This window comes from Cynoglossus semilaevis, chromosome 16 (assembly GCF_000523025.1).
Source record: "Cynoglossus semilaevis isolate Cse_v1.0 chromosome 16, Cse_v1.0, whole genome shotgun sequence".
In the NCBI taxonomy this organism is placed as follows: Eukaryota; Metazoa; Chordata; class Actinopteri; order Pleuronectiformes; family Cynoglossidae; genus Cynoglossus; species Cynoglossus semilaevis.
In genome coordinates this window covers 15893885-15920580 of record NC_024322.1, presented here as the reverse complement: position 1 = coordinate 15920580, position 26696 = coordinate 15893885, and the positions used below count along the sequence as shown (strand labels likewise).

Sequence of the window (26696 nt, the reverse complement as noted above, 5' to 3'; positions counted from 1 at the left end):
TCAAAGTCTTTGTTGAGCTTCTTTAAATCGACGCAAACGGCCAGGGAGGAGAAAGAATAACTTCCTGCTTTACAATAATAATTAATAACATTTGCAACGCTTTTTAAAGTACATCTTTTTATCTTTTATATTTCTGGTGGTTTCTGGTGATGATTAGCTGTGTTGTTTTATATATAAAATGTTTATAGGGACGAAAACAGACCAAAAAAATCGAACATTATATATAATATTATATGAATATTTAACATTTGCATATGCATGTTAGTACATTATTTTCACCAGAGGGCGCCATTGTTCCGTTAAAACAAAATCCAGATTTGGTGAGGTGAAAATGTATGGGGGCCGATCAGTCAGGCTGACATTCTTGGAATCATTATTAAATTAAATGTTAAATGAGTAAATGTTGCTAATTACCTTATCAGGATGGATAAAGGTTAAAATAGTAATACTTTAATTGAAAATGAACTATTTTATGAAATCTGATTCTGATGTATTTATTGATTTTGTTTTAACAAATCACATCAAAGTGCATTTTGACAAAGGATTGAATGACTGAAATTTAACAAAATTTGATTTTGATAACGTGGCGCTTTGGCCCAGATACAGTGCGATTTGAGTAGCGGTCATGGGGCAATATAGTAAAATATACACAATACAACAGACAAAAAATATAAACAATATAATTGACAGACAATAGACAGACTACATTTATGCATATATTGTGACATATCCCATCATGTAGGTCAAGTACAAACTAAAATGATGAATCCTGATTTGTGTCTAAGGAACAAACACTCCCACGTGGGACGGATGAAGTTGCCAACTGAAGCGAGCAGTGATTGGATCCTGGTGTCACACGGCTGTATGTTGGTGACATAATAAAGTAGTCTCCAACACCTCTGCTGACCGTGGGCTGAATCAACAGTGAGACAGTGTCCAGATATATTTGACAGACATTTCAACCACAGTCCAGTCTGTTCAGTCACCATGTAAGACTGTGAAGATGAAAAATAAATGTTGAAATGTTAGGATTTAAAATGTTTTGATGGATCTGGAAGTACACGTCCCAGATACCCAGAACTCTCCTGTCCCTCCTCCTCCTCTTCTTCCTCCTCTTCCTCTTCCTCCTCTCTTACCTCCTCAGTGTCAGAGAAGAAAACTGTTTTCTGACCAACATCCCACATTTCTGGCTCTTGAGATGAAATGGAGTTTGTAGAACATCCAGACATCGCCCGGTGGTTGGTCAGCTGTAGATGAAGGTCCTCCTGCTCCTCCTCCTCGTGGTATTGATGATGGCCGCAGGTCAGGGTCAGCAGGTCTACGTTACTACTGTGTGTGTCCATGAAGTCCAGGCCCGGGTGTGTTGTCACAGTGGGCTGGACTTCAGCGGTGGGCTGTGTCTGCTCTGACTGTGGGCTCTGGTTGGAGGAGAAGGTGGACTGTGGTCCTGCCACAGACCAGGACAACAGACCCTCTTTGTAACTCCTGCTCCCGCTCAGACTTTCTGCCTCACTCTCACTCTCGCTGTCGCTGTCATCTGATGAGCACTTTCTGACTTGGTCACTGGGAGAAGGCGACAATGGTTTGAGGATAACCAGGGGCACCAGGGACGAGCTCCTGGGAGAGAGGACCAGAAACTCCACGTGACAGATGGACGACTGAGGAGCAGAGAAAATGTGAAACTCTGGGTGAAAATAAAGGAAAAAAAAAAAAAAGGCACAACATTTCCTGTGTATCACCTCCCGTACGACTGTTGTTGATCTATAACACCACAGGGGGCGCCAGCTGATCAACCGAAAACACAACCAAAAACAATGCTTTTACTCACCAACACCACAGGGGGCATCCTCCTCAGGCAGATGTAACCAGTTTTGACCAGAACCATCAAAAGAACGAGGAGGAAAACCAAGAGGAAGGACACTGGTAACAACCACAGGTCTGCAGAGAGGAAACAGAAACGCTGACTGTGGCTGACACTCAGGTCAGAGGTCAGAGGTCCGCCAGTGACAAATCTCTGTGTTGACTTACGTTTAGTGTGAATGTCCGGGGTGATGACACACACGGGGCGGCTGTAGTCAGACTCCTGATTAACCAGGATGTCATAGATGCAGACGGAGACGCAGTACTGTCGGCCGGGGGCCAGACCTTTCAGGACCTGGGGGGCCAGAGAGTGGACGTCCCTGACCTGGACACACAGAGACAACACAGCTGCACGGTCATCGTCCACTGGACCAAAATAAAACAAAGATTTAGGCAGCGGTGGTCTTGAGGGAACACTGGGGGGGAGGGGATTGTCTGTGGTTATCAGCATCGACCTGTAGGTGGTGCTAAGTAAAGACGTACAAGACATGGACATGATTAAACACTGAATGAAAGCTAAGCTAAGCTACGCTAACCCACGTAGCTTAGCAAAGGCTACGCAAGGTGTGAACGTCTGTGTGACACAGACGTGACACTGACACAAAGAGTTGTTGTTGTTGTACCGTGGCTGTGTGCACTCTGCTGTTTTCAATTTTCAGCTTGTAGTGAAGCCGATCATAGTGCTGCCTCTGGTCTTCAACAGGAGGGTGGAGGTCCACACACAGGTCCGCATCGCAGGTGGTGACGGTCAACTTAGGTAGGTCCAAATTATCTGAATGAACACAAATGGAACGTTAGTGGAACGTACACACACACACACTTTAGGCCACCCAGTGACTGAACCTGAACACCTACTGATGGGGAACGGGGTCAAGTCAGAGGTCGCTGGCTTGGAGGTCTGTCCTGCCAGCTTGGCTTCAACCTGGACAAAGTGGCGTTCTCTGTGGCTTTGAATGGCTTCTGTGAGGGAACAAACCAGGGGGCGCTGGACGTGTTCACAACCAGCAACAGGGGACCAGGAAGCTCCTCTATGAAAGAGAAAGAGAGAGTTATTCTTTAAGATCCTGTCAATGTAAAAACTTCAGACAGAAAGTAAACAAACACCTCCACCCCTCACCCACCCACCTCTCTGTCATAATGCTGACACTGTAGTACACTCCGGCTGGTGTTCCTGGTCCAGGCTGCCAACTCAACACATGACTGAAGCTGCTGGACTTCAAGGACAGGCCAGCAGGTGGAGGCAGTTCACCTACAGCTGAAACACAGGTGGAGTCAACACAACACAGTTGAGTTGCTAGTTGAATTCCAGTTGAGTGTTAATAGTATCAAGAGCCTGGACTCACCCGTTTGAGTGAAGTGCAGCAGCCATGGCAGCATCCACATGACGGTGTTCATCGCTCATGGAGGTGGGTCCTTCAGGCAGAGAGAGCCCACCTCCCAGAACGTCTCTCCATCTCAGCTCTGTCTCATCTTTTTTCAGATGATTCTACTGGACAATGTGCTGAACAGACAAAACACAAAACAACCATTCGTTTCAGGGTGGTCTCTCACGTGACCTTTGACACAGTGTGATGTCATAAATGTGTAACTATATATATATATATAAAATAAGAAATATTAATGAAGAGGAAATTGTTTTGTTTTTCACAGCAGCCGACCACCCCCCTCCCCCCTCCGATGTAGCGGATGGACCAGGTGGGGGCTGTGACGTCACCTTATGACACACCTCAGATGCTTTCTGTTTGAAACTTCACAATGTTTTTTAAACAATGGTGCGGATTAAAATGTTTCCCCCCCCCAACATTTCAGTTACCAGTTATCTGCTATTCATCCTCCACATGTTTGCAAAAACCTAAAGCCTTTTTTCTTTTTTACAAAACATACATTTATGAATGTAAATCTTTGAAATAAAATGCCATCTCACCTCAGAACCTCCGTCCTAATGCAGCCAAATGGACGTTTGACAAACCTTTTACGAAGACACCTATTTAGGTTGGTCTCCCCTCAAATGTTTACACCGCGTGCACGAACAACAGAACCATGTAAACCCACCAGCTAACGGGCTAACTAACAATCGAACAAACGAATGGAAAAAAAAAAGATTTTGCCGCGTCCTAAGACAGAACACCCCGCAGACATTGCGACCTACTGTTCAAAGATACGTGTAGCTGTCACGAACACCCGTTTTATTAAAAACAATAAAAAAATAAAAAAATGTTTTCTGTCTTAAGACAAAGTTCAGCTACAGCAAAGGAGAAACCAAAAAACGGAACTAAGCGCAAGTCACGCGGTTCCTTCGCCCGTGTAAGATTCATGAACTTCTGATAGTGTCGTAAAACACGCTACCTGTGTGTTACAGTCACCAGAACGGCTACGTCACTGCACCGAGACAAATAACAACGCGATATTCGTTTCAATATGTGGGAAATAAATAAAAAACAATGAAATCATTTGATGAAATCATTTGTAAAGAAATGAAATAACCACATATGTCAAACGTTTTACATTTCCAATTTTTTCCAAAGTTTTTGAATGTCACACCGGAGTGAGGCTCTTTATTAAAAATCACGTGACCGAAGTGGAAATCATGGTCTCTGGTTATTACATTTACATATTTATTTTTTTTTATATTTACATATGTATTTATTTATTTACATATTAGTTTATTTTGTGCATTTAGAAGACTTACGGGAGAGGGATTCATGTAGGAAAAGGAGACAAGTGGTTAGGAAACAGCAGAAGAGGAAACAAAAGCGCAGAAGGAGTTTAGAGGAGGGTAGGGTTATGGAAGGACAGGAAAGTGTGCTAGGAAAGGAGGTGCTCTCTGAGGAGCTGAGTCTTAGCCTACCCTGGTCTGGTAGTGTTCTTGGTAGGTCATTCCACCAGCCTGGATGTTGGGATAAACAAACGTTCCCTAGACGAGCGGAGAGATCGCGAACCAACTTTAGCCTTTTATCAGAGTACTTCAGTAGGTAGGAGCAGACCCACCCCTAAATAAATAATATATATATATTTTTTCAGTTCAGACACACGGGTACTTCAGTAGGTAGGAGCAGACCCACTCCTAAATAAATAATATATTTTTTTTTTTCAGTTCAGACACACGAGTGTTTAATTTAAAATAATTAATTTAAATGTTGTCTTGTTGAGATTCATCCCCCACTTGAAGCCAGATACTCCTTTTATCCATGTTTACATTCAAACAACTACAGTGATGCCAATCTCTATTTTTTTCCCAATCGATTAGGGAAAATTTTGAAAAGTAAGTAGTAAATGGGAACTGCGCACCGAAAACAAAAACAAACTAACAAAAAAAAAATCATAATACAATCGTTTCCGAAAAGTTATACGGTAATATTTTACAACTTTGCACCAAAAAAAGAAGGTGGTGTTTCACCATTAGCCTTTCACGTGCTGCTTCATAAAATTCATAGATATTTGTTTTAAAAAAAAGAGAAACAAATGTTTTAATGATTCCTATTTTTTGTGAAAACAACTCTTTTTTGTGGCTCTGATCTGGGTCTGATCTGCAGTAAAGTTTGGAAATTGAACTTTTTTTGGACATTTGTCTGTGTCTGTTACAGTCAGATATGCTGCAGAACTGACCACACCCATTCTAGTTCCTGCTAACGGTCCCTTGTACTGAATAGTTTAACAGGTATGGACTAGATCAGTGGTTGTCAAACTGTGGTACCCGTCCCACCGGTGGTACGCGAGCGTTCTCTCTAGAAGTACATGGGGAAAATTCATATTTTCACATTTACATTTTCCAATTGAATAAATCTGAAACATACCATGCACAATCAATACAATATTAAACATTAACATATAACAAAAAAAAAATATATATAAACATTTATAAACTTCTCTCCTGTGGTGGAAGCTAACAGGGAAGGCCTACGCTGCTATAATCTAATGTTGGTGGCATCATGGTGGTAGACACACTTCCTGTCCTGAGGGTGGAGCTGTTAAGTGAAAACGCAGCCTTTGACCGCAAACCCTGTGCTGCAACTTCCTGTTTCTGGCATGTTTACTGTGTACCCAAAGAGGAAGTGTTCATTTATAACACTCAGAGGAAGCACACCCTATCGCATTTACGAAATGGGCCTTTTTACAGGCCAATTGCACCATGGGTAAACTCCGAATCCTTTCACCTGCAGGTCAGAACACTCAGAGCGACCCATACCGCTGGACTCATCCGTCCCAGCCGAAGTGTGGCGCGCTGGTTGAGATCAGACAGGTATCAGCAACTTGAGCACAACCAGAATCAGCCCACATCGGGCTTGGACAGATCTGGGCCACATAAACCACATGTAGTACGCCATCATGTAGGCAGTGGCACCAGATCTGGCCCAAACCTGTCTGTGACGTGAGAACCTTTAGTCTCCGTCGGCTTTATCAGCAGGGTCATCGGTCAGTGGACTAAAAAAAAAAAACTCTAACTCTCACCTTGGGCTTCTGGGTAATTCCAGCTAAAATGAGGAAACAGACGCAACGTCTCAGCCGTCTCCATGACCTTTTATGGTGTCAGTGCTGCCTTGCGCGCAAGTGTATGTGTGTGCGCTTGTGGGAGACAGGAAACCAGTGGTGTTTGTAGGTTGATGTGTGACATGTTGACAGCTGTACATCACAGGTTCAACAGACGCCTGCCGAGGGTAAGCTTTTTAATCTTTGAAATGTTTTTGTTTTAAGGTGAATTGAGGGCAGATGTTCTGTGACGCGTCCACAGTGGGTTCAACGAAGCCGTGGGCATTTGTGTAGGTCAGAAATGGTTGAGGCTGACGTTCTGGAATGATCTTAAATCAGACCAAAGTGGAGGATGGTGGTCCAACCTGTGGCAGCTCCTCAGGGTGAGGACACAGCCCAGGGAGAGTGGACAAGGAAAGGGTTAACTACCAGACAGACAAACCAGCGAGCACAGGAGACAGACAGAGACCATAAATGACCATGGGCATATGGAGATAAAACTAGTACTGGAGGAAATGTTTTATTAACTCGTAGGTCAAGTTAGCAATACAATCAAAGTACTGTGTACTTGTGTTTCTGCAATACAATCAAAGTACTGTGTACTTGTATTTATATTTCTTTTACTCCTATCTGTGGCTGAATTATTTTCTTTGTACCAGTTTGACCCGTTTGATTGTACCAGCGTACGATTGGACTATCGTACGATTGTGACCTTGAGTTTTTCACCCTTGAAACAACGATCATCAACGATAAAATAATCAATATGATGATGATGATGATGATGATGATGATGTCACTCCTACATCTGTCCTCAGGAGATGAATCGCCGCTGGGTGTTTCCTCTGTTCCTGCTACTGGCTGGAACTGGTGAGACCTGGACCTACACCACACTGACTCACCAAGGGGGCAGGGGGAGAAGCAGCTTCATTGGTCATCGTACACACCAATGGTTTCACCAACACGGTGAAACCATTTCAACCATTAAAATCATTTAAACCATTTAAAGCTGTTACTTCTTCTTGTAGGTTTGTGCCAAGAGGAAGTTTGTTCAAAGTCTGTCATCAATTCCTGCAACGACTGCATCCAATCTGGGCCTTACTGTGTGTGGTGTGCACAGCTGGTGAGGAGTACACACAGGACTGTCTTCAGTACTCTCTCTTCAGTACTCTCTCTTCAGTACTCTCTCTTCAATACTCTCTCTTCAGTACTCTCTCTTCAATACTCTCTCTTCAGTACTCTGTTTTCAGTACTCTGTCTTCAGTACTCTCTCTTCAATACTCTCTCTTCAGTACTCTCTCTTCAGTACTCTCTCTTCAATACTCTCTCTTCAGTACTCTCTCTTCAATACTCTCTCTTCAGTACTCTCTCCTGAACGTCACGTTCATCTGTGATCACTGAGACTCAGCAGCAGTCAAACATTTTCTCCTCTTCTTCCTCTTTCTTCATCACTGGATCTCTGAGCTTGGTGTGTGTGTGTGTGTGTACGTGTGTGTGTGTGTGAACAGAATTTCACCAAAGCTGGGGAGCAGGAAGCTGCCCGCTGTGACACCGCAGCTCAGCTCAAATCCAGAGGCTGCAGAGGGGAGAACATCATCTCCCCCAGGAACTGGGTTCACATCAACCAGGAGGACCCACTGTCCACGTCCTTCAAACAGCAGGAGCCGGTCCAGCTCAGCCCACAGAAGATCAGTCTGGAGCTGCGGCCGGGTCAGTGGCTGTCCGTCAGGGTGGGCCGCTGGACCGGCAGTCTCCTCTGATCGTGTCTTCCGTTCTGTGTCCAGGTCTGCCCAGCACCTTCACGGTCAGCTTCAGGAGGGTCCAGGGTTACCCTGTGGACCTGTACTACCTGATGGACCTGTCCTACTCCATGAAGGACGACCTGGAGAACGTGAAAAGACTGGGACAGAGTCTGTTTGCAGCCCTGAAGAACATCACTGCACACGCTCAGATAGGTAACCAACCAGAATCAGAACCACAACCAGAACCAGGGCTGGCCAATGAGACGCTCCGAGACCACGGACTGTTTGTTACCCTGCAGGTTTCGGAGCCTTTGTGGATAAGACCGTCCTCCCGTACACAAACACCAACCCAGACAAACTCCGCCGACCATGTGATGACGACTACCAGCAGTGCCAGGCCGCCTTTGGCTACAGACACGTGCTGAGCCTGACGGACAAGGAGGAGGACTTCAGGTCAACGGTCAACCGGCAGTTCATCTCAGGAAACCTGGATTCTCCAGAGGGCAGTCTGGACGCCATGATGCAGGCAGCAGTCTGTGGGGTAGGTGATGACATCACTTCCTGGTGATAGTGTGTGTTGGACTGATTTTAAAGGTAAACAAACAATGTTTCTGCATCAGTAATATATATATATATATTTTTTGGAACAGGATAAAATAGGATGGAGGAAAAGCAGCACGCGGCTGATCGTCCTCACCACTGACGCCGGGTTCCACATGGCCGGGGACGGAAAACTGGCTGGAATCCTGGAACCCAACGATGAACAGTGCTACATGGACAACAACGTCTACAGCAGGAGCACCAGTATGGTAGGTGTGTGCACGTGTCTGGAACCAGGGGAAGGTGAGGTCACCTGGTCAGTGAGTGAAACAGAGATCTCTGACCGCAGGACTACCCGTCTGTTGGACAACTGGCCCGGCAGCTGGAGAAACACAACATCCAGCCCATATTTGCTGTGACACAAAATATGGAGCCCGTCTACAAGGTACCGGGTTTTTCTTTGAGCAAATGGAGACTATGGTCTACACACTCAGGTTAAACGACCGCTGTCTTCTCCCACAGCAACTGACTAAAATGATTCCAAAGTCAGAGGTGGGAGTTCTGTCCTCCGATTCTAACAACGTGGTCCAGCTCATCGAAAATGGCTACAGGGTCTGTACCGATTCCCACAAACACTGAATATACACATTTGAATCAAGTTGTTTAGTTAAAAAACCATTTCATTATTGACATGAAGAAGTGAAAACCACGTTCCTCATCACTGTTCTGTGACAGCGACTGTCTTCCAAAGTCACACTGACCCACGACAACCTGCCTGACAACGTCAGACTGGTCTACACCCCCATATGTGCCAACGCTGGACCAGTAGCAGAGAGCGAAGGTGTCTGTGAAAACGTCCGCGTGGGCGAGAAGGTCAGTCCTGTGAGAAGACGTAGGTCACCTGGTTCACATGTCGGAGTCTGACGGCTGCTCTCCACTCCTGGCAGATCTCCTTCAACGTGACGGTGACTGCGTTCTCCTGTCTGGAGAAGCAGTCCTTCACCATCAGACCGCGGGGCATCAAGGACACGCTGACCGTCGAACTGTCCACCAGTTGTCAATGTCAGTGCGAGGACGTCTCCATCCCCAGCCCCAATATATATATATATATATATTTTTTTTTGGAACAGGATAAAATAGGATGGAGGAAAAGCAGCACGCGGCTGATCGTCCTCACCACTGACGCCGGGTTCCACATGGCCGGGGACGGAAAACTGGCTGGAATCCTGGAACCCAACGATGAACAGTGCTACATGGACAACAACGTCTACAGCAGGAGCACCAGTATGGTAGGTGTGTGCACGTGTCTGGAACCAGGGGAAGGTGAGGTCACCTGGTCAGTGAGTGAAACAGAGATCTCTGACCGCAGGACTACCCGTCTGTTGGACAACTGGCCCGGCAGCTGGAGAAACACAACATCCAGCCCATATTTGCTGTGACACAAAATATGGAGCCCGTCTACAAGGTACCGGGTTTTTCTTTGAGCAAATGGAGACTATGGTCTACACACTCAGGTTAAACGACCGCCGTCTTCTCCCACAGCAACTGACTAAAATGATTCCAAAGTCAGAGGTGGGAGTTCTGTCCTCCGATTCTAACAACGTGGTCCAGCTCATCGAAAATGGCTACAGGGTCTGTACCGATTCCCACAAACACTGAATATACACATTTGAATCAAGTTGTTTAGTTAAAAAACCATTTCATTATTGACATGAAGAAGTGAAAACCACGTTCCTCATCACTGTTCTGTGACAGCGACTGTCTTCCAAAGTCACACTGACCCACGACAACCTGCCTGACAACGTCAGACTGGTCTACACCCCCATATGTGCCAACGCTGGACCAGTAGCAGAGAGCGAAGGTGTCTGTGAAAACGTCCGCGTGGGCGAGAAGGTCAGTCCTGTGAGAAGACGTAGGTCACCTGGTTCACATGTCGGAGTCTGACGGCTGCTCTCCACTCCTGGCAGATCTCCTTCAACGTGACGGTGACTGCGTTCTCCTGTCTGGAGAAGCAGTCCTTCACCATCAGACCGCGGGGCATCAAGGACACGCTGACCGTCGAACTGTCCACCAGTTGTCAATGTCAGTGCGAGGACGTCTCCATCCCCAGCCCCACCATCTGTAATGGGAAGGGCAAAGTCCACTGTGGGATGTGCAGGTAGATGAAGGTCCAACTCCCTGACCTCAGTCCCCACCGCAGGGTCGTCAGGGTTCTAGCAGCTTCTAAAGGTTCTAAACCCGGTCACTGCAGAGCGTCCACTCTGGTCTCTGTTGTCTCTCTCTCTCTTTCTTCTCCAGCTGCAACGACGGCTTCGTGGGCCAGTTCTGCGAATGTGCCATCGGCGAGAAGGACGAGTCCTCCTTAAGACAGTTGTGTCGGAGGGAAAACGGCATCGAGTGCGAAGGACGAGGAGACTGCGAGTGCGGACGCTGTCGCTGTCACACCACGGAGAGTGGAAGCAGTTACCACGGCGACTACTGCCAGTGCGACGACGAGCACTGTGAGAAGTTCCAGAACAAACTGTGCGGAGGTGAGTTCTCCGACAAGTACTTAGAACCACCTGAGGTGAGGGGTGTGTGTTTCCAGTCCCTGAACACCCTGTCTGCCCCCGCCCCTCCCCCCTTCCGCCCCTGCAGGGAACGGTAAGTGCATATGTGGAAAGTGTGAATGCTTCCCTGGCTACGAAGGTTCCGCCTGTCAGTGCAAGGTGTCACAGGACGGCTGTCGCACCGTCAACAACTCCGTGTGCTTCGGGAGAGGAACCTGCCAGTGCAACCGCTGTCAGTGTAAAGAAGGCTACCAGCGGCCGCACTGCCAGGACTGCCTGGGCTGCCCAAACCAGTGCCAGAACAAACTGTACGTCAGCACACAAACCCTCTCGCATCCATCCATCCATCCATGCATCCATCCTCCCCCCTCACCCCTTTATCTTTATCTTTCAGGAGCTGCATTGAGTGCCTGGGCTTTGAGTCCAAAAGTGCTGATCAAAACTGCACGGCGGAATGCCTCAAAACCATCAGTCCCAACATGGTGGACCACTTCACGTTACCGAGAAAAGACTGTCGTCTGAAGGACTCCAAAGGCTGCTGGGTAACGTTCAGGCTGGAGCAGCTGGTCGGAGAGGACTACTACTACGCTGAGATTCTCAACCAAAGAGGTGAGGAGTGTGTGGTCACTAAGGAGGGTGGGTCACTCAGCCACCCCTCCTCTCCTGCCCCCTCATTTTTGGAACTCTTGCGGTACTCTTCCTAGGCATGAAACCATACTGTTGCACAAACCTCCGATTCCTGCCTCGACCTTTTTGCATCTACTTTTTGCCAAATCTTCATCGGACGGTTCATCAACTTCATCCCTCTGTAGTTTTCCTCATCCGACCACTCCTCAAAGTATTCCTTCCATTTTCTTCCTCCTTTACGATCACCCCTACTCCATTTCTCTTCCAACGTGAACCGTGATAAAACAGTTTGTAGCCTCCTCCAATGTTTCTAGCCTTGCTGCCTCCCACCTGGTCTCCTGCACACACCAACCGTCTACTCTTCTTCTCTCCATCATATCAGCGGAGTTCTCTACGTTTCCCTGTAATTGTACCAACATTCAAAGTTCCAAAGTTCAGACCAACACTTCTATCCATCCTTCCTCTTTTGTCTTTTACTCCGAACCAATCAGCCTCCTCTTCTTCTTTGTCTTCGACCAACAGTAGCCCCATTACCATCAATAAACTGTAGGTCAACAGCAAAGTTGGTGCCCCTCCCCCACGAATCCGGTATGGAAATGTTTTTTGTGAAATCGCATGATTCTTTTGGCCAAAAGTTTTACACCGGATGCCCTTCCTGACGTAACCCTCACCATTTATCTGGGCTTGGGACTGGCTTGTGCACCCTAGTGGCTGGTTTAACATTAATAATAATAATAATAATAAAAATAATAATAATAATAATAAAAATAATAATAATAATAATAACAACAACAATAATAAAATAGCATTAATAATAATAACATTGATAATATTGTTAATAACAGTTGTTAGTTCTCACCCCGTGACCTTTGACCCCTCCTCAGACTGTCCTGAGCCCCCCAACATCATTGCCATCATAGGCGGCTCGGTGGCAGCGGTGGCTCTGATCGGCATCCTGCTGCTGATGGTGGTGAAGTTACTGATCTACATGAAGGACCTGAAAGAGTACAGAAAGTTTGAAAAAGAAAGGGCCAAGAGCGACTGGACAAAGGTGAGACAGACCAGTGTCACTGGGAAGAAGGGAAGTGTCGTCACACAGGGGAGGGAGGGGGGAAGCTAGAAACTGAGGGCAGAAGGGAACAAGGAGTGAAGGAGACAAGTAAGGAGGACGTGAGCGCAGTCAGAGGACATCAGACAGGAAGAAGCTCCTGGAACGACACGGTGAACCATTGTTGAAAGGAGAAGTGAGACAGAACAGATCAAGGTTCTCCCCCTGGAGGTTGAGGAGGAGTGAGGGGGCGGGAGGAGGAGGGAGATAGAGGGAGAGAATCAGGGAGACAAGTGAGCAGGCGGGAAACACAGAAGTCACATTAGAGTGAAGGAGACGAGGCGTCTGTCCACAATCATGTTTGAATAATCCACCAATCACCTGTCCCTGTGTACAGGCCAGTAACCCGCTGTATACCAGCGCCACCACCAGGGTTGAAAACCCCACCTTCACTGGAGAGTGAGGCTCCGCCTCCAGCCACGGCTTCAGCGCTCTCGTCACTCAGTGGGACTGTTGATGTGGAGCTGCTCCATCACCAGGACAAGCTGCCATCAGCACTGCCTGACCTACAGGGGCCTGTGAGGGGCAAACATGATATGAACCAGACCAGACCAGACCCATCAATCAATCTTCTCTCACTGACCAGAGGTCACGAGGTCAGATTGACCACCGTCTATTAACATTTTCAGATCCAGACCAGGTAATCCAGGACGGACACACACACTCAGAGTCACCTGACTGTCACATTAGAACAGGGGTCTCCACGTCAGACGGGCTGAGGGCCATTAGTGAGCAGATGTTTTAGAAAAAGTTTTTGTTAAATATAAATAATTTAGATCAACTCTTTCTTCGTTCATTCTTAGACCACCAACTACAGTATTTTAATAATTAAAAAAAAAAATCAAGGGACAAATGACACTTGATACGGCCATACGTAAGAACATCATGGGCTGCACTTGGCCCTCAGGCCAGAGTTTGAGACCACTGTATTAGTTCTGGAATCAAATACATCCAGCGATACCAACACATGGGGAAACTGCCCAACAACCACGTTGCACAGAAATAAAAATGAACAATATCTAAATTCTTCCCCATCTGAATTACGACCATCTTCTCTCCCAGTGACGTCATCTTGAGCCATGAACCTCAAGTCAAGCTCGTTAAACCCTAAAAGGGTCTGCGTTTATTTGCTGTAGGTCAGCACAGCTTTTGTACACACGCTGCTTCCGCACTGCTGCCCCCTGCTGGCTTTTAAAAAACCTCGGCGATGACATTTTCTTTGACAGAAACCTGCTTCAACAAAACACATTTATATAATAATAATAGCTGATCATTTTTATAGCGCCTCAAAGTTACCTGTCATTATGTAGAATAAAATTGTTCTTCCGTTGAGGAAGTTTGTCTCTTTTGTCTCATTTCCTTCTGTTGCTTCCGTCTCCCTGTTGCTGCTGTAGCTGAGACAAAAACATGGCGTCTCCGGGTCTTTGAATACAAACAAACGGAAACACGTCTAATTTTACTCTACAGTTAAAAAAAAAAAAAGCAAAGTACAAAGTCTGAAGACCGTCAGCTTTGAGTCTTTTGAGTCTCCTGTCCTCAGTTGGACATTCTACTGAGACAAACATCAAAGATCATTCACTTTGTATACGATTATTATTCCCTCTGTTACTCTATTACTTACTAAATACTCACCTTCGAGGAACGAGGAAAACAAACTAAATATTTACTTTGTGAAGTGTGTGTGTGTGTGTGTGTGTGTGTGTGAGCACTCATCAAAGGTCCAGTCGTTCAGCAGTTTAATGAAGCCTTTATTTCACCTACGGTGAGACAACACCAGCAGCCCCTCGTTACCAGGTGAAGCCTCAGACTGCACCACATCACTACGCTATTTTTTCTCATCATTAGATTTTTATTCTCTTTATTCCTGTAATTCTCCATTTAGCCTTTAGGTGTCGCCCACAGGAATCTTCAGTCGTCATGTTAAGTTTTTTTTTTTTTCTCACACAGTTAATAATAACGTGAATGGAGAGGGGTCTTCTGTGGCGACCTCACACACAGGCTGTTACTGATGTCACTTCCTGTTTATAATCTAAGTCGCTGCTGCGGGTCAGAAGTCACCTGACCAAACGGGCGCCACGTGGAGATCGTAGATCTACGAAAAAGGTAAGACGGGCAGAAGAAGAAGTGAGCGTTGAAGAGAAAGCACCGGGTCCTGGTCTACATCTGCTGCGTGGAGTTGCCGTTCCAGGTGTTGTTGTCGTCCTCGCTGTCCTCCTGAGTCCTCAGTCTGCACACCTTCCCGTCCTTCTTGAAGTCTTTGGGCTTCTTCTCCACCTGGTCCTTGGAGGGAGTTTCTCTGGAAGACAAAGAAGAGGATGAGTTTCCACCGGGTGACGACGGATCGACTGGCGTGAAGTAAAATACAATCGTTAACACGAGGGAATAAAGAGCGCCGCCCGCTGGACATTTCTAACCTCTTGGCTTTGTCTGAGGCTGATGAGGCGTTTGTGTAAGAGGTCGTCTGCTGGGCGGAGCCTTGGGATGTTGGTGGAGGACCAGGTGGAGTTGAAAAGAGGAAAGTACTGAGAAATCTCCAGACGGCCAGCAGGGGGTAGAGGAGCGAGCCCAGAACTGCATAGATGCCCCCTTCTGACGAGTGACGGACCGCGTTGGCAGGTTGACCTGAATGCTGAGGCAGATAACGTCAGGTCAGCATTAGCGTTGTTGAAGTCAGTACCAAGGTCAAGGGTCAAGGGTCAGACGCTCTCACCGGCAGCAGAACGATGGAGGCACTCGGCGCCAGGTCCAGCTCCAGCAGAGTTCTGTTTAGGTCTTCGTTGGTGAACTCCCGTCGAGGAAACGTCGTCGCCAAGGAGAAGTTACCGTAGCGATTTCCCACTTCCTGCGACAACAGTCAGAATGAAGACGTTCTCCGACACTCATGGATCGTGTTCCTCCTCCCCCTCCCACCACAACCCCCTCCCACATCTATCTGCATCTAGGCAGGAGCACCACGTACATTTACATCTGCACTGCCCCCTATCTGTCAGACGAAAAAAAAAAAAAAAAAAGGAGCATGTTCCAAATTAGAAGAGAGGTAACTGACCTGAACAACGAATTGCCGAGCGTCCTGCAGTGTGCTCTGTGAGGAAAACTGGTTGGTGAAGGACGAGCCATCTGGGAGGCGGAACTGTATCCTCGCTATGGTGCTGTTGTGTCGCAAACACACAGAGGAGAAAGGTGTGTGTGAGACATCCATCACTCTGTACCACTCATTTAACACGGCCGTCTGACTGACGGTGACGACGCGGTCGTCTGACTGACGGAGACGACGCGGTCGTCTGACTGACGGAGACGACGCGGTCGTCTGACTGACGGTGACGACGCGGTCGTCTGACTGACAGTGACGACGCGGTCGTCTGACTGACGGTCTCCTTCACTGTACCTCCTCTGTCTGACCGTGACCTCCTTCCTAGCGTCCTGCTCCGCCTGCCGGGCCTGCAGTAAGGCTTGCCTGGCAGCGCTCTCCTCCTCTTGGGTTTTGGCGTATCGAGCTGCTCTGTCTGCTCTGTCCTACAGAAGAGGAGGAACAGAGAGGAGGTCAGACACTTGGCCGAGGAGAACAAAGAAGATGAAGGTGAAGGTGAAGATGTAAAAATAACTAAAACCCATCAATCGTACCAGAAATATACTATTCACTAATTCGATTCCCCATCTAAACATCAAAAACATAAACAAATATATTGATCATATAAAACAATAATAAATCAGAAAACATTTTATATATTTGCTATAGAAATTAGTAAAATAACCCAGCGAGAGACAAAAATGCAGCTCGGTTGAACACTCGTAACCACAGCTGCAGACTCGTAACTTGGAAACCTCGTATTTCGGGGGTCTACTGTACAGAACAGCTGAACAACAGCTGAGTGGATAAACACAGTCGGCCGTTACAGCGTTACCACAGCCAACAACTGAACGTAAGTATCACAAACGGAGACATTTCAAGGGTGGGTAAGAAAAAAAAAAAGGTTACCAAGGCGATCTGCTGTCTGACCCGCTCTCTGGCTGCCTTCTCCTCGGCCTTCTCTCTGTTCCTCTCATCCATGAGACGCCGGTTCTTATCTTCTTCCTGCTTCCGTTTGAAATCCTGCATCTCTTTCCAAACCTTCCGTCGGTCCACTTCCTTCTTGATCTCACCCTAAAGCACAGTGACACCAGCTCTTAGTTGGACTGTAATGAAGTAATGAAGAGCTGCTGTGTGACCACACAGGTCCAGAGTGAGCCTCACCTCCTTTTCTCCTTTTCTCTTCTGCTCCTGTCTCTCCTCCAACTTCTTGTTTATCCTGAATGATAAAAGATAACATTTGTCAACCACCAGCAGAGTTGGAAAATGTTCCTTTACTGACGTATGACTTGTCCACACGGTGAGAGAGTGGTAAATAAATATTTTCATAATTTTGTAATTGTTTTATTCTTTAAAACATTAATATTAATTGATGCAATCGCACTGTGATACTGCCTCTGAATATCTCGTTCTCTTCCACTACCAGCAGAGGGAGCCAATGTACCACCAGTGGTGCCGGTACCAGATTTATGTTCAATAATTCAAATATCTTTAGTGTAATGAGATGTGACTTTTTTAATATTGTTATAATAAACATGAAAATACTGAACAGAACCAGAACCAGAACCAAGGACTGTGTGTCTGTGCTTCTACCTTTCCACCTTTGTCTCCAGGTTTTCTTCAGCATCTGAACCAGCGTTGTCTTCACTCACTGAGGCTGTGACGCTGCCGTCGTTCTCTGGACTGGACACAGACACTACACCACAGACACAAACAGGTAACCGTCTGTAATGAGATGTGACTTTTTTATTCATGAAAAAAAAAACCAATTCCATACACACACTCCCCCCATGACTCAGTGAACCTGTCTCACTCACCCGGAGCAGCTGAAGCCACAGCAGAGTGTGTGTCTGTGCTGTTCTGGGTCTCCGACACGTCTGTCTCACCTTTCATTTGCTGAACGTGCATCTGAGAGTTTCAAGGAAAACATTTATCAGTCAGTTGTCAGACACAGCTTTCTGTCGAAAGTTTTCATGTGCATTTAAAGGTGACGTCTGTGTTTTTTTTAAAGAAATTCTGGAGAAAACTTCAATGAATCTTGCAGGCTGAAATGTATATATATATATTTGCATTTTGCTAGAAACACTAAGGAAGTGAAGGGGCAGACCCGACCTGTCGGACTCTGTGGATCCGTTTCTGCAGTTCTTCAGCAGACACACTGCCAGCGATGACCTCCAGGGGAATTCCATTCTCTCCTATGAAGAAGCTGGACGGTACACACAGCACCGGGTCTTCAAAGAGTGAGAGGTCAAGGAGGTTTGACTGAACTCACCTGACTGTCACCAATTTTTGTGTTTTTTTTTTTTACTCTATCAGTCAAACAATCTGCAGATAAACGATGGGTAAAAGGATACAGATCTGAGAGAACTGGACACACACCTCACTGTGAAGAGAGAACACATCAACAGCCGAGTGTCAGCATCAACAGACAAAAGTCCTGTCACTGGCTAACCCTGTGTCTGGACCAGCAGGTCGTGGGTTCGTCCGTCATACCTCTTGATGTCCACTTTAATTGCCACGCAGCAGTTGAGAGCCACCTGTGAGACGGACTCGTCCTCCCAGCTGGACATCAGCTGTGCAGACTGTTCATCCTCACCTGAGGAGACAGACAGACAGCGGTGGTACAGATGCCCGTCACGGTGTCAGGGCTAACAGACGGCGTCAGTGCTGCCTGACCACAGACCCTCATAACGTTACTTTCCACTCACTCTAGTTTAAAGTACCCCGGTGCACCGACCGGACGGTGTTCGGTATGACCACAGTCAACACGTCACGGTACGAACATCTGTTCTGATCGACAATAGAACCAAACCGACCCTCAGACTCCAGTCGTTCGCGGGTCGGTTGTTCATTTAAACAGCTACAATGATTTAGCTTCTATGACAACTGACAGTCTGAGTGGAGGCTAACGTCAGTGGAAGCTAATTGCTATGAGTTGTTATACAGCGATGCTAACGTTAGCAAAGGCGACCAGACACAAATGTACAAAGGTTACCTGTAATGACGACGACAAACACCAGACCCCGCCCTTTAGCCGAGTTAATGGCTTCTGGAATCGAACCCTCAAACCACAACATGTTGGCCAGCTTCCTTCTTTTGTACTGAATCCTTGGTGTGGCTGACTGTTAGCGGCTAAGCTAGGGTTTACAGCAGGTCGTCAAACCTCAACGTCATCAGCGCCGCTGAGCTTTCAGTGACCCAGTGGTGATTCGTGGTACTGCAGGAAGCCATGGGTAGTTTCACTTTTCATTTAGAGCATTTAGAGGAAAAGCGAACGCGTTTCTGCTTTGTTCTCTTTTCTTCCTTTAATAAATAAATAAATATATAAATAAATAAAAGAGCTGCGGGAGAATTCGAGCTCCAGGACGGGATCAGACCTCGGTGTCGACTGACGTTGGTTTCCACTTGTCAACTATGGCTGATGTGAATCCTGAGCAGGGAAATGAAAAGGTACGACTTAAAAATGACGTTTATCCCCCCCCAGTGTAGAGTTGTGTACTTTTTTTTAATAACATGAGTTTATTTGTGATACAGACGGAGGAGGAAAGTCAACTTCAGGAAGCCCAGCAGGAGCTGGAGACATGGAAGGTCAGAGTACTGCAGTACTGCTGTGTGAAGTACTGCACATCTAGACAAGGGGCTAGAGTTACAGATACTCTACTAAACATGAGGGGGATTTAAAGTAATATTCAAGTACCATGTAATTATTTAAAGTGACGGTTGTCATGTTATTCAGGTAAAGTACTTTGTACGCTCGCCCCCCACCTCTCTCTCACCCTCTTTCTCTCTCTCTCTCTCTCTCTCAAACCAAATTACCATATGATAAAAATATGTATTTGAACAGAACAAGTGCTCTTTGTCTGACTCCTTCCTTTCCGACCTGTCAGGCTAAGGTGAAGGAAGCTGATGACGTCAAAACGCGGTTGATCTTTGACAAAGTTGACGTTGATGATGTCAAAACCAAAGCCCAGAAGGAGATGACGGACTTGTTACAAAAACGAGATGAAGCTCAGAGGGAGTTCGCTGCCAACATGAGCAGACAGGAGGTGAAGTTCTGCTGCAGGAGGACCAGCTGTACTACTGGTGTGGGCAACCAGGAACTTCACTGTGAAATAAAAAAAAACTGTTTTATTTTTGCAGGAACTGGTCTTGACGCAGCAGAGAAGGAACCAGGACTTACTAGAGAAGAGGAAGACGCTGCAGGCTAAGCTGGAGGCTGCGAGAGAAGAGTCGGTCAGGCTGAGGGAGAACTTTAAGGTCCGAGGATTTTCAGTAGCTTCACTGCTAGTTGTTAACCCTGTTCTTAGAATGACAGTTCCACCAGTGACATGTCAATTGCCCTTGGACACGCTCCCTGATTGGACGAACCAGACATGTTACACTGCTGACGTTAGCTCGATGCTAACTCCTGACTGATCTCATCAGGTCCGTGTCCAGGTCCCTGACATAAATGTCAAGTTCACCCGTCAGGCCCCCGAGGACCACCATCAGGAGGGGGACTTCATCAGAGGGGTGTTTGTCTTCAGACAGATGCCCTCGGTGCTGCTGCGGGGGGGACAGGCTCTCATCACCTTTGAGGAGGAGCAAGGTTTGTATATGTTTGTATATGTATTGTATTTGTGCAGTTAAATTGTCAGTGTATAGCCTGGTGCATTGTTTCCCAAAGACTGGGGCGTGACCCTCAGGTGGGTCCCAAGCATCATTCGTTTTTCAGGAGGTTAGGGTCGTGACTAAAATATGGGTCCCCAGAAAAAAAGTTAAACACTTAAACTTAACTTAAACACTGGCCTAGTTTATAGTCTGTTACTGTCCATCATGGACTAAACTTGTCTGACTGACTGACTGACTGTCTCTCTGACTGACTGTCTCTCCCCCAGTGGCCTCTCAGATCCTGAGGCTTGCTTCGTGCACTGTTCCCTGTGAGAACATGACGGTGGATGTGGAACCACAGAAGATAAGGATGAATCCTTGGGTTCAGTTTGAGGTACTTAAAACAGCAGATCTGTTGACACTGATCAAAACCAGTGGAACAGCCAGTAGGTGGCAGTAAATGACCAGAGAAGAAGAAGAAGGGCCGCAGAGGGCAGAACACTCACATGTTAGAAGTTGTGCTCTCAGTAACCTCTGTGTTCTTTCACCTGTGAAGGTTCATCTGAACGTGTCCACCAAAGAGGTGAAGGTTTCCAACATCCCAGCCTCCTGCTCAGAGGGGAGACTGGAGGACCGGCTGGAGATCAGTCTCTCCAGACCCAGCAGAGGAGGGGGGGAGGTGGACAGCCTGGTGTACGACAGGGAGACGGGCACCGCCCACGTTACCTTCCTCAATCCAGGGGGTGAGAGTCAAAGTGTGTCCAACCTGTGGACCAGTCTCTTCAAATGTGTATTTTAATTTTTCACTGTTTGTAAATCAGCACGATTCAAACCTGACAGGATGTGGAGCTGTACGTTGTACACTGCCCCGTGCTGGATGCACACTTTCACAGTTTCAGAAGTAGAAAATCTTTTCTGCAAACTGCAGCTCAGTACGATCTTTTTCGACGGTTTTTGAGTGGGTCAAAAAAAGTTCTAATTTTTGCATCTGGTTATTTTTTTTTATGGATGTTTTGATCAGAGTTTTGTGACTCACTGATCGGGAGACGAATCTCACAGTCGACCTAATGTGATGTGTAGTCAATGCTAAGCCAGTTGAACTAAACACAGGCATCAGAGCAGGAAATAAAGTCTACGTCCATATATGGACATAAGTGGACTGTCGGTGTTCTGCTGGATGGATGGATGAAGGCCCGTTGTCGGTGTTCTGCTGGATGGATGGATGGATGAAGGCCCGCCTGGTACCAGGTCCACAATCAGGTTTTGGACAATGAGTGAAAAAATGTTGTTGATGTTCACTTCACAGGTGTGTGTGTGTGTGTGTGTGTGTGTAGTTGCAGAGCACCTGGCCATCAAGGGGGGGTACTCTGTGGATTTGGACACTAGGGTGCGCGTGAAGATTGAAAACATTCACCGACAGGAGCTCAGACAGTTCCAGGTGAGACGCTGACGCAGGTTACAGTCTGTACAGGTGTACGTCCACTGACCGTCCACTGACCTCCAGCCTGGGACACACACACAGGTCTTCATGGTCTGTACTGTGTCCCTGCTGGAGCTGAGGACGCAGCGGTGGCCTAACACCAGCTGCGGTTTAATAAACACCTGTGTGTGTGTGTGTGTGTGTGTGTGTGTGCGGTTCTTCTCAGACCTTCTGTGCTTCAACAAAACGCACAGTTCTCCTGGACAACATCAAAAACAGAGTTGACGAGGAGGAGCTGCAGGACCAGCTGGAGATTTACTTCCAGAAACCTGGAAACTGTGGTGGGGAGATAGAGAGCCTTCACTATGTGCCTGTGGGGGGCGCTGTCCGGGCTTTATTCTCCAACGACACAGTGAAGACAGAGAATTGAAAGTGTCAGAAAAATCAGTCACAGAAAAAAAAATGGTTTCTTCTAAGTTTTAATTTTGTTGTGATTCTGTGGAGACACTTTAATAAAGTTTATTATTGGCAGTTTGAACACCTGGAATCATTTATTTTATTCATATTTGGACAAGGAAACTGTTTATACCATTGTATATAGACTGTTGAAAAAAATAAATAACAAAAGCATGTGATTTTAACGCTTCAGCGTAGAGCCACTACGTCCTCCGAAACAGAAGGGGGCGCCTTTCCATGCAGAGAGTTCCACGTCGGTTGGTAGCGCGCATGCTCAGACTCAAAGTCAAAGTCAAGTTTTGATCGAAACACTTGTGAATGAAGAACTCTTTGCGGTTGTTAGCAGGTTGGCTGTGAATCCACATCGTCTGTAAAGCTGAGGGGAAAAAAAACACATCCGGGTACGTTGTTGTAGTCGGACTGTGTTTATGACGGACAGTTTGCATGACGGACTGTGTTTATGTCGGACAGTTTTCATGTCGGACTGTGTTCTTGTCGGACTGTTTGAACCGTAACCCTGTCCTTTAGTCACGGTCTCCAACCGTTTTGACAACTTCGTGACATAGAGAGCTACTTGTTTGATACAGACTTCACAAACAATGTAATAATAATCAGTTCTGGGACAGACGTTAACAGACATAACAGACGCACTTCTTACCGTCGTCTTTACACTCATTTGAATATCACTGCAGGTGTAACTGATTCAAAAAGCACAGTAACAGTTCATTTCTTTTTTTTTATTACACCCTCTTGTTGACTGGTTTTATTTTAAGAACATAGTCTGCGGGCACCTTAGGTAGTCCATGGGGGGCTACCAGGTGCCCCCCATGGACTACCTAAGGTGCATATAGAAATATATGTCAGACTATGTCGCCACGGGCACCACGTTGGTGCTTGGAATGACGTCAACTTTGTTACAACAGTTCCTGTTCTTGACTTTTCACCGTTACAGGACCACACCAGGACCCCAGGAACCCGGACTCACCAGGATGGCTGGTGTGAGACAGGTGTGAGTCTGTGTGTGTCCACTTGTGCTGCTCCGGTGTGTCTGTTGTCCTGTTGGTCTAAAGACGCCTGTGCTGTGGTCCTGTCCTCTGTCCAGGTGCTGTGCCGCAGAGCTCAGCTGGTCACATATATCCCTGCCCTCCACGTGTTGGTAAATCGTGTGACTGGAGCCAGAACCTTCGCTGCTACGATATTATCAGGCTGTGAAAAACCAAGCAGAGGTCCGAGTCCCGACACAGGTACGATTGGTAAAGAGGTGAGGAGTGGGAGGGTCAAAGTCAAACACTGTGTGTGGACCTTCCTAAACCGTCACTGTAGTATTCACCATCATCGTCTTCATCATCATCATGTTTGTTCTTGTTCTTCGTACCACTGGAGGTGAGGAGTGGGAGGGTCAAAGTCACTACTGTGTGTGGACCTGCCTAAAACTTTTGCCACAGCAGCGTTGTGGTTGACATCTTTGGTTCATTAGACAGAAATGAAACCCTGTTTCTGTGACGAGGACAATGTAGTATTCACCATCATCGTCTTCATCATCTTCATGTTTGTTCTTGTTCATTAGAACCGAAAAAAGCAGAGTCCAGTGAGAACCTGGACTTCCTGGGACTCCAGGACTCCAGGTTCCTGCTGCCTGGAAACTTGGGTTTTGACTGCCACCTAGAGGGGCTGACCATGCAGCAGCAGCAGCAGCAGCAGCAGAAGAAGAAAACCACAGGTCCTGAGGGACTGCTGTGTCCATCTAGTGGTGACAAGAAGGAGTTGACGCTGACCGAGGATGGCTCTGTAAGTCTGATGATTGAAACGTGAACAAACCTCTGGTCCGCAGCACCTTTTCTATGACATTTCCCTTTAATACAGAAGGCACCTGTGTGTGTGTTGTGTGTGTGTCAGGACCAAGCGGATCCTCAGAACATGAGCAGGTCCGATCAGTGCTTCGACGACTCCACCGTGGAGTGTTCCATCCAGCCCTGCCCCCAGCAGCTGCAGAAAGGTCCAGAACCTTCTTCAGAGTCTTCCTTTGTGGTTCTGACCCAGAGCAGCAGCTCACTTTCTGTCCTCTCTCTCTCCCTCTCTCTCTCTCTGTGTCTGTTTGCACAGATTTCCAGATGATGTTTCCTGATGCTCCGCCTTCTGCTCTCACTGTGGTGACGGTTACTCAGAGGACCGTGAACGACATGACGGCGTGGAGTCCAGAGGTGGAGCAGGAGAGGGAGGTGCTCCTCAGCAAGGTGGGCCAATGATGGGGTCGATGACATCAGCAGGTCGTAGTTGGTCGAACAGTTGACTCTGCTCAGTCCTGTGTGTTGAATGTATTCCATGGTAATGCTTTGCTCACTGGTTGACGGCAGCTGTGTTGTTGTTTTTGTGTAGTTTGTGGGCGGAGCCCAAGTTGTTGTTGTTGTTGTTGTGTAGTTTGTGGGCGGAGCCCAGCAGATCTGCTCGGCCCTGCAGAGTGAAGGATTCTGGGCGGACTTCATCGAGCCATCCTGTGGCCTGCCGGTGAGTCTCACATCAGCCCTGGTTCTGGTAATGTTTTGGTCCAACTCTGAGTGCCTGAACACAGGTTGGACCACTGTTTATATTATCACATGATTCACAAGTTTCTATCCAGGGTTAGTGCTCCCAGACAGGGTCCAGATGGGACCTGGGTCTTGGTCCAGGTGGGTTCTGCCGTGGTGCAGGGATAATCTGTGGACCTTGTTGTTCCAGTTCTTCGGTCCGTACACCAACAACACACTGTTCGAGACGGATGAGCGCTACCGTCACCTGGGCTTCCAGATTGAAGACCTGGGCTGCTGCAGAGTGATTGGACACCGTCTGTGGGGGACCCACGTCTTTGTCGGTACCATCGTCACTGAGGCTCCGCCCACCAGCTCTGTCATGAAGAGGCTGCAGGGCAGCTGAACAGCAGCTCAGTCAGACTGTGGGTCCAACACGGGTGTCGTAGTACAATCTGAGTACTACTGTTGGTGATATACTCCAGTAGTATACAGTACACACACAGGTGACAGCGGCTGACGCTGCTGGAACCACGGTGAAATGTTTTTCTTTAGACACATTTATGTGTAACACGGTTTGTTTGATTGGTTCCCAACCTCTGGGCCTCGGACCAGTTTCAGGGTGTAGATCATAGAAATGGTTCCATAGAAATATATTCCTTTTTCTGTTTTCACCAGTGTGAAATATTTATTTTGAAAAATAAGCTTTGGATTCTCACCTATCGACACATGTCTTGTCAAAATAAAAGTCTTTGGAAAAATGTTGCTTTGGTTATAACGCACCGAACACGCCAAACTGATACCAAAATATTTTTTTGAACTGTTGATGTGACTAAAGCCGCCCACTAGAGGGCAGCCCTCACCAGATGAAGCCTAAACCCTGTCACCCCCTCCTCTTCTCCGGCCCCTCCCCTCTGTGTTTGGATCAGTGAGAGTCTCCCTGCTGCGATGGTTTTTACTCACATGATCACCGTGATATTTATTAGTGTTTTTCTGCTCACATCTTCAACATGAATCAAACTAGCATTAGCTTTAGCATTAGCTCTCAGATACAGCTGTTACTGCTGCTGCTGTGTCATCAGTGTGGGGCTTGAACCCCCAGTCCACCGTCTCCAAGTGAATTCAATCAAATAAATAGAAAACCAATCAGGTCCTCAGACAATCACCCCCCCACCTGTGATCCTGGCAGCTGACCTCTCTAGATTAGAAGGTGGATGTTGATTGACACTACTGCCTGAATGGGAGTCTGCTTAGCCCCCAGTTGAGTGGCCCCACACCCCCCACAAAAAAAAGGGTCAGAGCCCATTAATCCCTGAACAAAAATGTCTGAGTGCTGCAGAAAGAAAGTTTCAAAGCCATGGCAGGGGAACGCAGCCCCTCAGTGGGTGTTGTTAGGTTGTTAGCTGTTCTCATTTAGTCCCCTCCACCCTTTCCTCCCCCTGCTTCGCTCAGACATTGTGATCAATGCTAAGTCAGGAACACTAACACATGCTAAAGTTGAGATACTGTGAGGTACCAGAGGTCAGGAGTAATACTTCAAACTGCCACATGAGGCAGTCATGGTTGCAGTAACAAGCCTGTTGTCTGTGCAGTGTAACACAGCTGGAGACATACTGTGATTATTTCATTTTTCCCCATCAGAGAAACTACTCTTTGTATGTGGCCACACGGGGGCAGCACCTGCTCTTTACTGCACCCTCTCAGTCTCACTCACTAGTTTGAAGACAATTCTGCTCCCACTGTGAAACACGAACATGTTGGCCCCACCC

The 26696-nt window shown here is 47.0% G+C and overlaps 5 protein-coding genes across 8 annotated transcripts; 3 read left to right on the top strand and 2 right to left on the bottom strand.

Annotated features, from left to right (window-relative positions):
- Nucleotides 1–475: 475 nt before the first annotated feature.
- crfb2 (cytokine receptor family member b2) lies at nt 476–4729 on the bottom strand. 2 transcript variants are annotated; one of them, XM_025063900.1, is made up of 8 exons: nt 4709–4729; nt 3204–3361; nt 2986–3115; nt 2716–2888; nt 2484–2632; nt 2029–2185; nt 1829–1938; nt 476–1658 (listed from the first exon to the last, which is right to left on the bottom strand). In XM_025063900.1, exons 2-8 carry the CDS (start codon nt 3253–3255, stop codon nt 1026–1028), a joined length of 1404 nt encoding a protein of 467 aa, XP_024919668.1. In that variant the 5' UTR covers nt 3256–3361; nt 4709–4729; the 3' UTR covers nt 476–1025. The 2 variants fall into 2 exon arrangements, with proteins under 2 accessions (XP_024919668.1, XP_008327184.1); XM_008328962.3 differs by lacking the exon at nt 4709–4729 and adding an exon at nt 3785–4169.
- On the top strand, nt 4630–14226 carry itgb2 (integrin, beta 2). The gene is made up of 17 exons (XM_025063912.1): nt 4630–4729; nt 6021–6100; nt 7143–7194; nt 7353–7447; nt 7833–8034; nt 8109–8279; nt 8366–8607; nt 8717–8875; nt 8956–9051; nt 9129–9218; nt 9342–9479; nt 10574–10764; nt 10905–11137; nt 11244–11463; nt 11550–11764; nt 12667–12833; nt 13228–14226. The coding sequence occupies exons 1-17, from the start codon at nt 4645–4647 to the stop codon at nt 13291–13293; spliced, it is 2502 nt and encodes an 833-aa protein (XP_024919680.1). The 5' UTR covers nt 4630–4644; the 3' UTR covers nt 13294–14226.
- A 394-nt stretch (nt 14227–14620) lies between these two features.
- On the bottom strand, nt 14621–19180 carry ubxn4 (UBX domain protein 4). Its single transcript, XM_008328960.3, has 13 exons — nt 18953–19180; nt 18451–18553; nt 18312–18340; nt 18070–18188; nt 17775–17865; nt 17551–17653; nt 17122–17176; nt 16867–17031; nt 16276–16403; nt 15937–16039; nt 15601–15732; nt 15305–15519; nt 14621–15186 (listed from the first exon to the last, which is right to left on the bottom strand). Exons 1-13 carry the CDS (start codon nt 19032–19034, stop codon nt 15048–15050), a joined length of 1464 nt encoding a protein of 487 aa, XP_008327182.1. The 5' UTR covers nt 19035–19180; the 3' UTR covers nt 14621–15047.
- Nucleotides 19181–19223: 43 nt separating this feature from the next.
- Nucleotides 19224–22505, top strand: nmi (N-myc (and STAT) interactor). The gene is made up of 9 exons (XM_008328958.2): nt 19224–19407; nt 19492–19545; nt 19845–20003; nt 20098–20214; nt 20383–20545; nt 20835–20941; nt 21104–21290; nt 21882–21985; nt 22194–22505. The coding sequence occupies exons 1-9, from the start codon at nt 19372–19374 to the stop codon at nt 22395–22397; spliced, it is 1131 nt and encodes a 376-aa protein (XP_008327180.1). The 5' UTR covers nt 19224–19371; the 3' UTR covers nt 22398–22505.
- A 161-nt stretch (nt 22506–22666) lies between these two features.
- Nucleotides 22667–25688, top strand: mmadhcb (metabolism of cobalamin associated Db). 3 transcript variants are annotated; one of them, XM_017039812.2, is made up of 8 exons: nt 22667–22824; nt 23376–23430; nt 23526–23667; nt 23991–24211; nt 24320–24419; nt 24527–24657; nt 24842–24928; nt 25139–25688. In XM_017039812.2, exons 2-8 carry the CDS (start codon nt 23413–23415, stop codon nt 25331–25333), a joined length of 894 nt encoding a protein of 297 aa, XP_016895301.1. In that variant the 5' UTR covers nt 22667–22824; nt 23376–23412; the 3' UTR covers nt 25334–25688. The 3 variants fall into 3 exon arrangements, with proteins under 3 accessions (XP_016895301.1, XP_008327179.1, XP_024919673.1); XM_008328957.3 differs by lacking the exon at nt 22667–22824 and adding an exon at nt 22853–23024; XM_025063905.1 differs by lacking the exons at nt 22667–22824; nt 23376–23430; nt 23526–23667 and adding an exon at nt 23701–23803 and having other exon boundaries at nt 23976–24211.
- Nucleotides 25689–26696: the final 1008 nt, after the last annotated feature.

Coding starts and splice junctions, on each gene's coding strand:
- crfb2 (XM_025063900.1), bottom strand. CDS start 3,255: ATGAACACCGTCATGTGGATGCTGCCATGGCTGCTGCACTTCACTCAA. Junction 3,116..3,203: donor GCTGCACTTCACTCAAACGG/GTGAGTCCAGGC, acceptor CCTGTGTTTCAG/CTGTAGGTGAACTGCCTCCA. Junction 2,633..2,715: donor CTTGACCCCGTTCCCCATCA/GTAGGTGTTCAG, acceptor GTGTTCATTCAG/ATAATTTGGACCTACCTAAG.
- itgb2 (XM_025063912.1), top strand. CDS start 4,645: ATGGAAGGACAGGAAAGTGTGCTAGGAAAGGAGGTGCTCTCTGAGGAG. Junction 6,101..7,142: donor CGCTGGTTGAGATCAGACAG/GTATCAGCAACT, acceptor ATCTGTCCTCAG/GAGATGAATCGCCGCTGGGT. Junction 9,480..10,573: donor ACGTCCGCGTGGGCGAGAAG/GTCAGTCCTGTG, acceptor CACTCCTGGCAG/ATCTCCTTCAACGTGACGGT.
- ubxn4 (XM_008328960.3), bottom strand. CDS start 19,034: ATGTTGTGGTTTGAGGGTTCGATTCCAGAAGCCATTAACTCGGCTAAA. Junction 18,341..18,450: donor ATTAAAGTGGACATCAAGAG/GTATGACGGACG, acceptor CTCTCTTCACAG/TGAGGTGTGTGTCCAGTTCT. Junction 17,032..17,121: donor AGAGAAAAGGAGAAAAGGAG/GTGAGGCTCACT, acceptor ACTGTGCTTTAG/GGTGAGATCAAGAAGGAAGT.
- nmi (XM_008328958.2), top strand. CDS start 19,372: ATGGCTGATGTGAATCCTGAGCAGGGAAATGAAAAG. Junction 20,215..20,382: donor GGCTGAGGGAGAACTTTAAG/GTCCGAGGATTT, acceptor TGATCTCATCAG/GTCCGTGTCCAGGTCCCTGA. Junction 21,986..22,193: donor AGGAGCTCAGACAGTTCCAG/GTGAGACGCTGA, acceptor GGTTCTTCTCAG/ACCTTCTGTGCTTCAACAAA.
- mmadhcb (XM_008328957.3), top strand. Junction 23,668..23,990: donor AGGTCCGAGTCCCGACACAG/GTACGATTGGTA, acceptor CTTGTTCATTAG/AACCGAAAAAAGCAGAGTCC. Junction 24,420..24,526: donor CCCCCAGCAGCTGCAGAAAG/GTCCAGAACCTT, acceptor CTGTTTGCACAG/ATTTCCAGATGATGTTTCCT.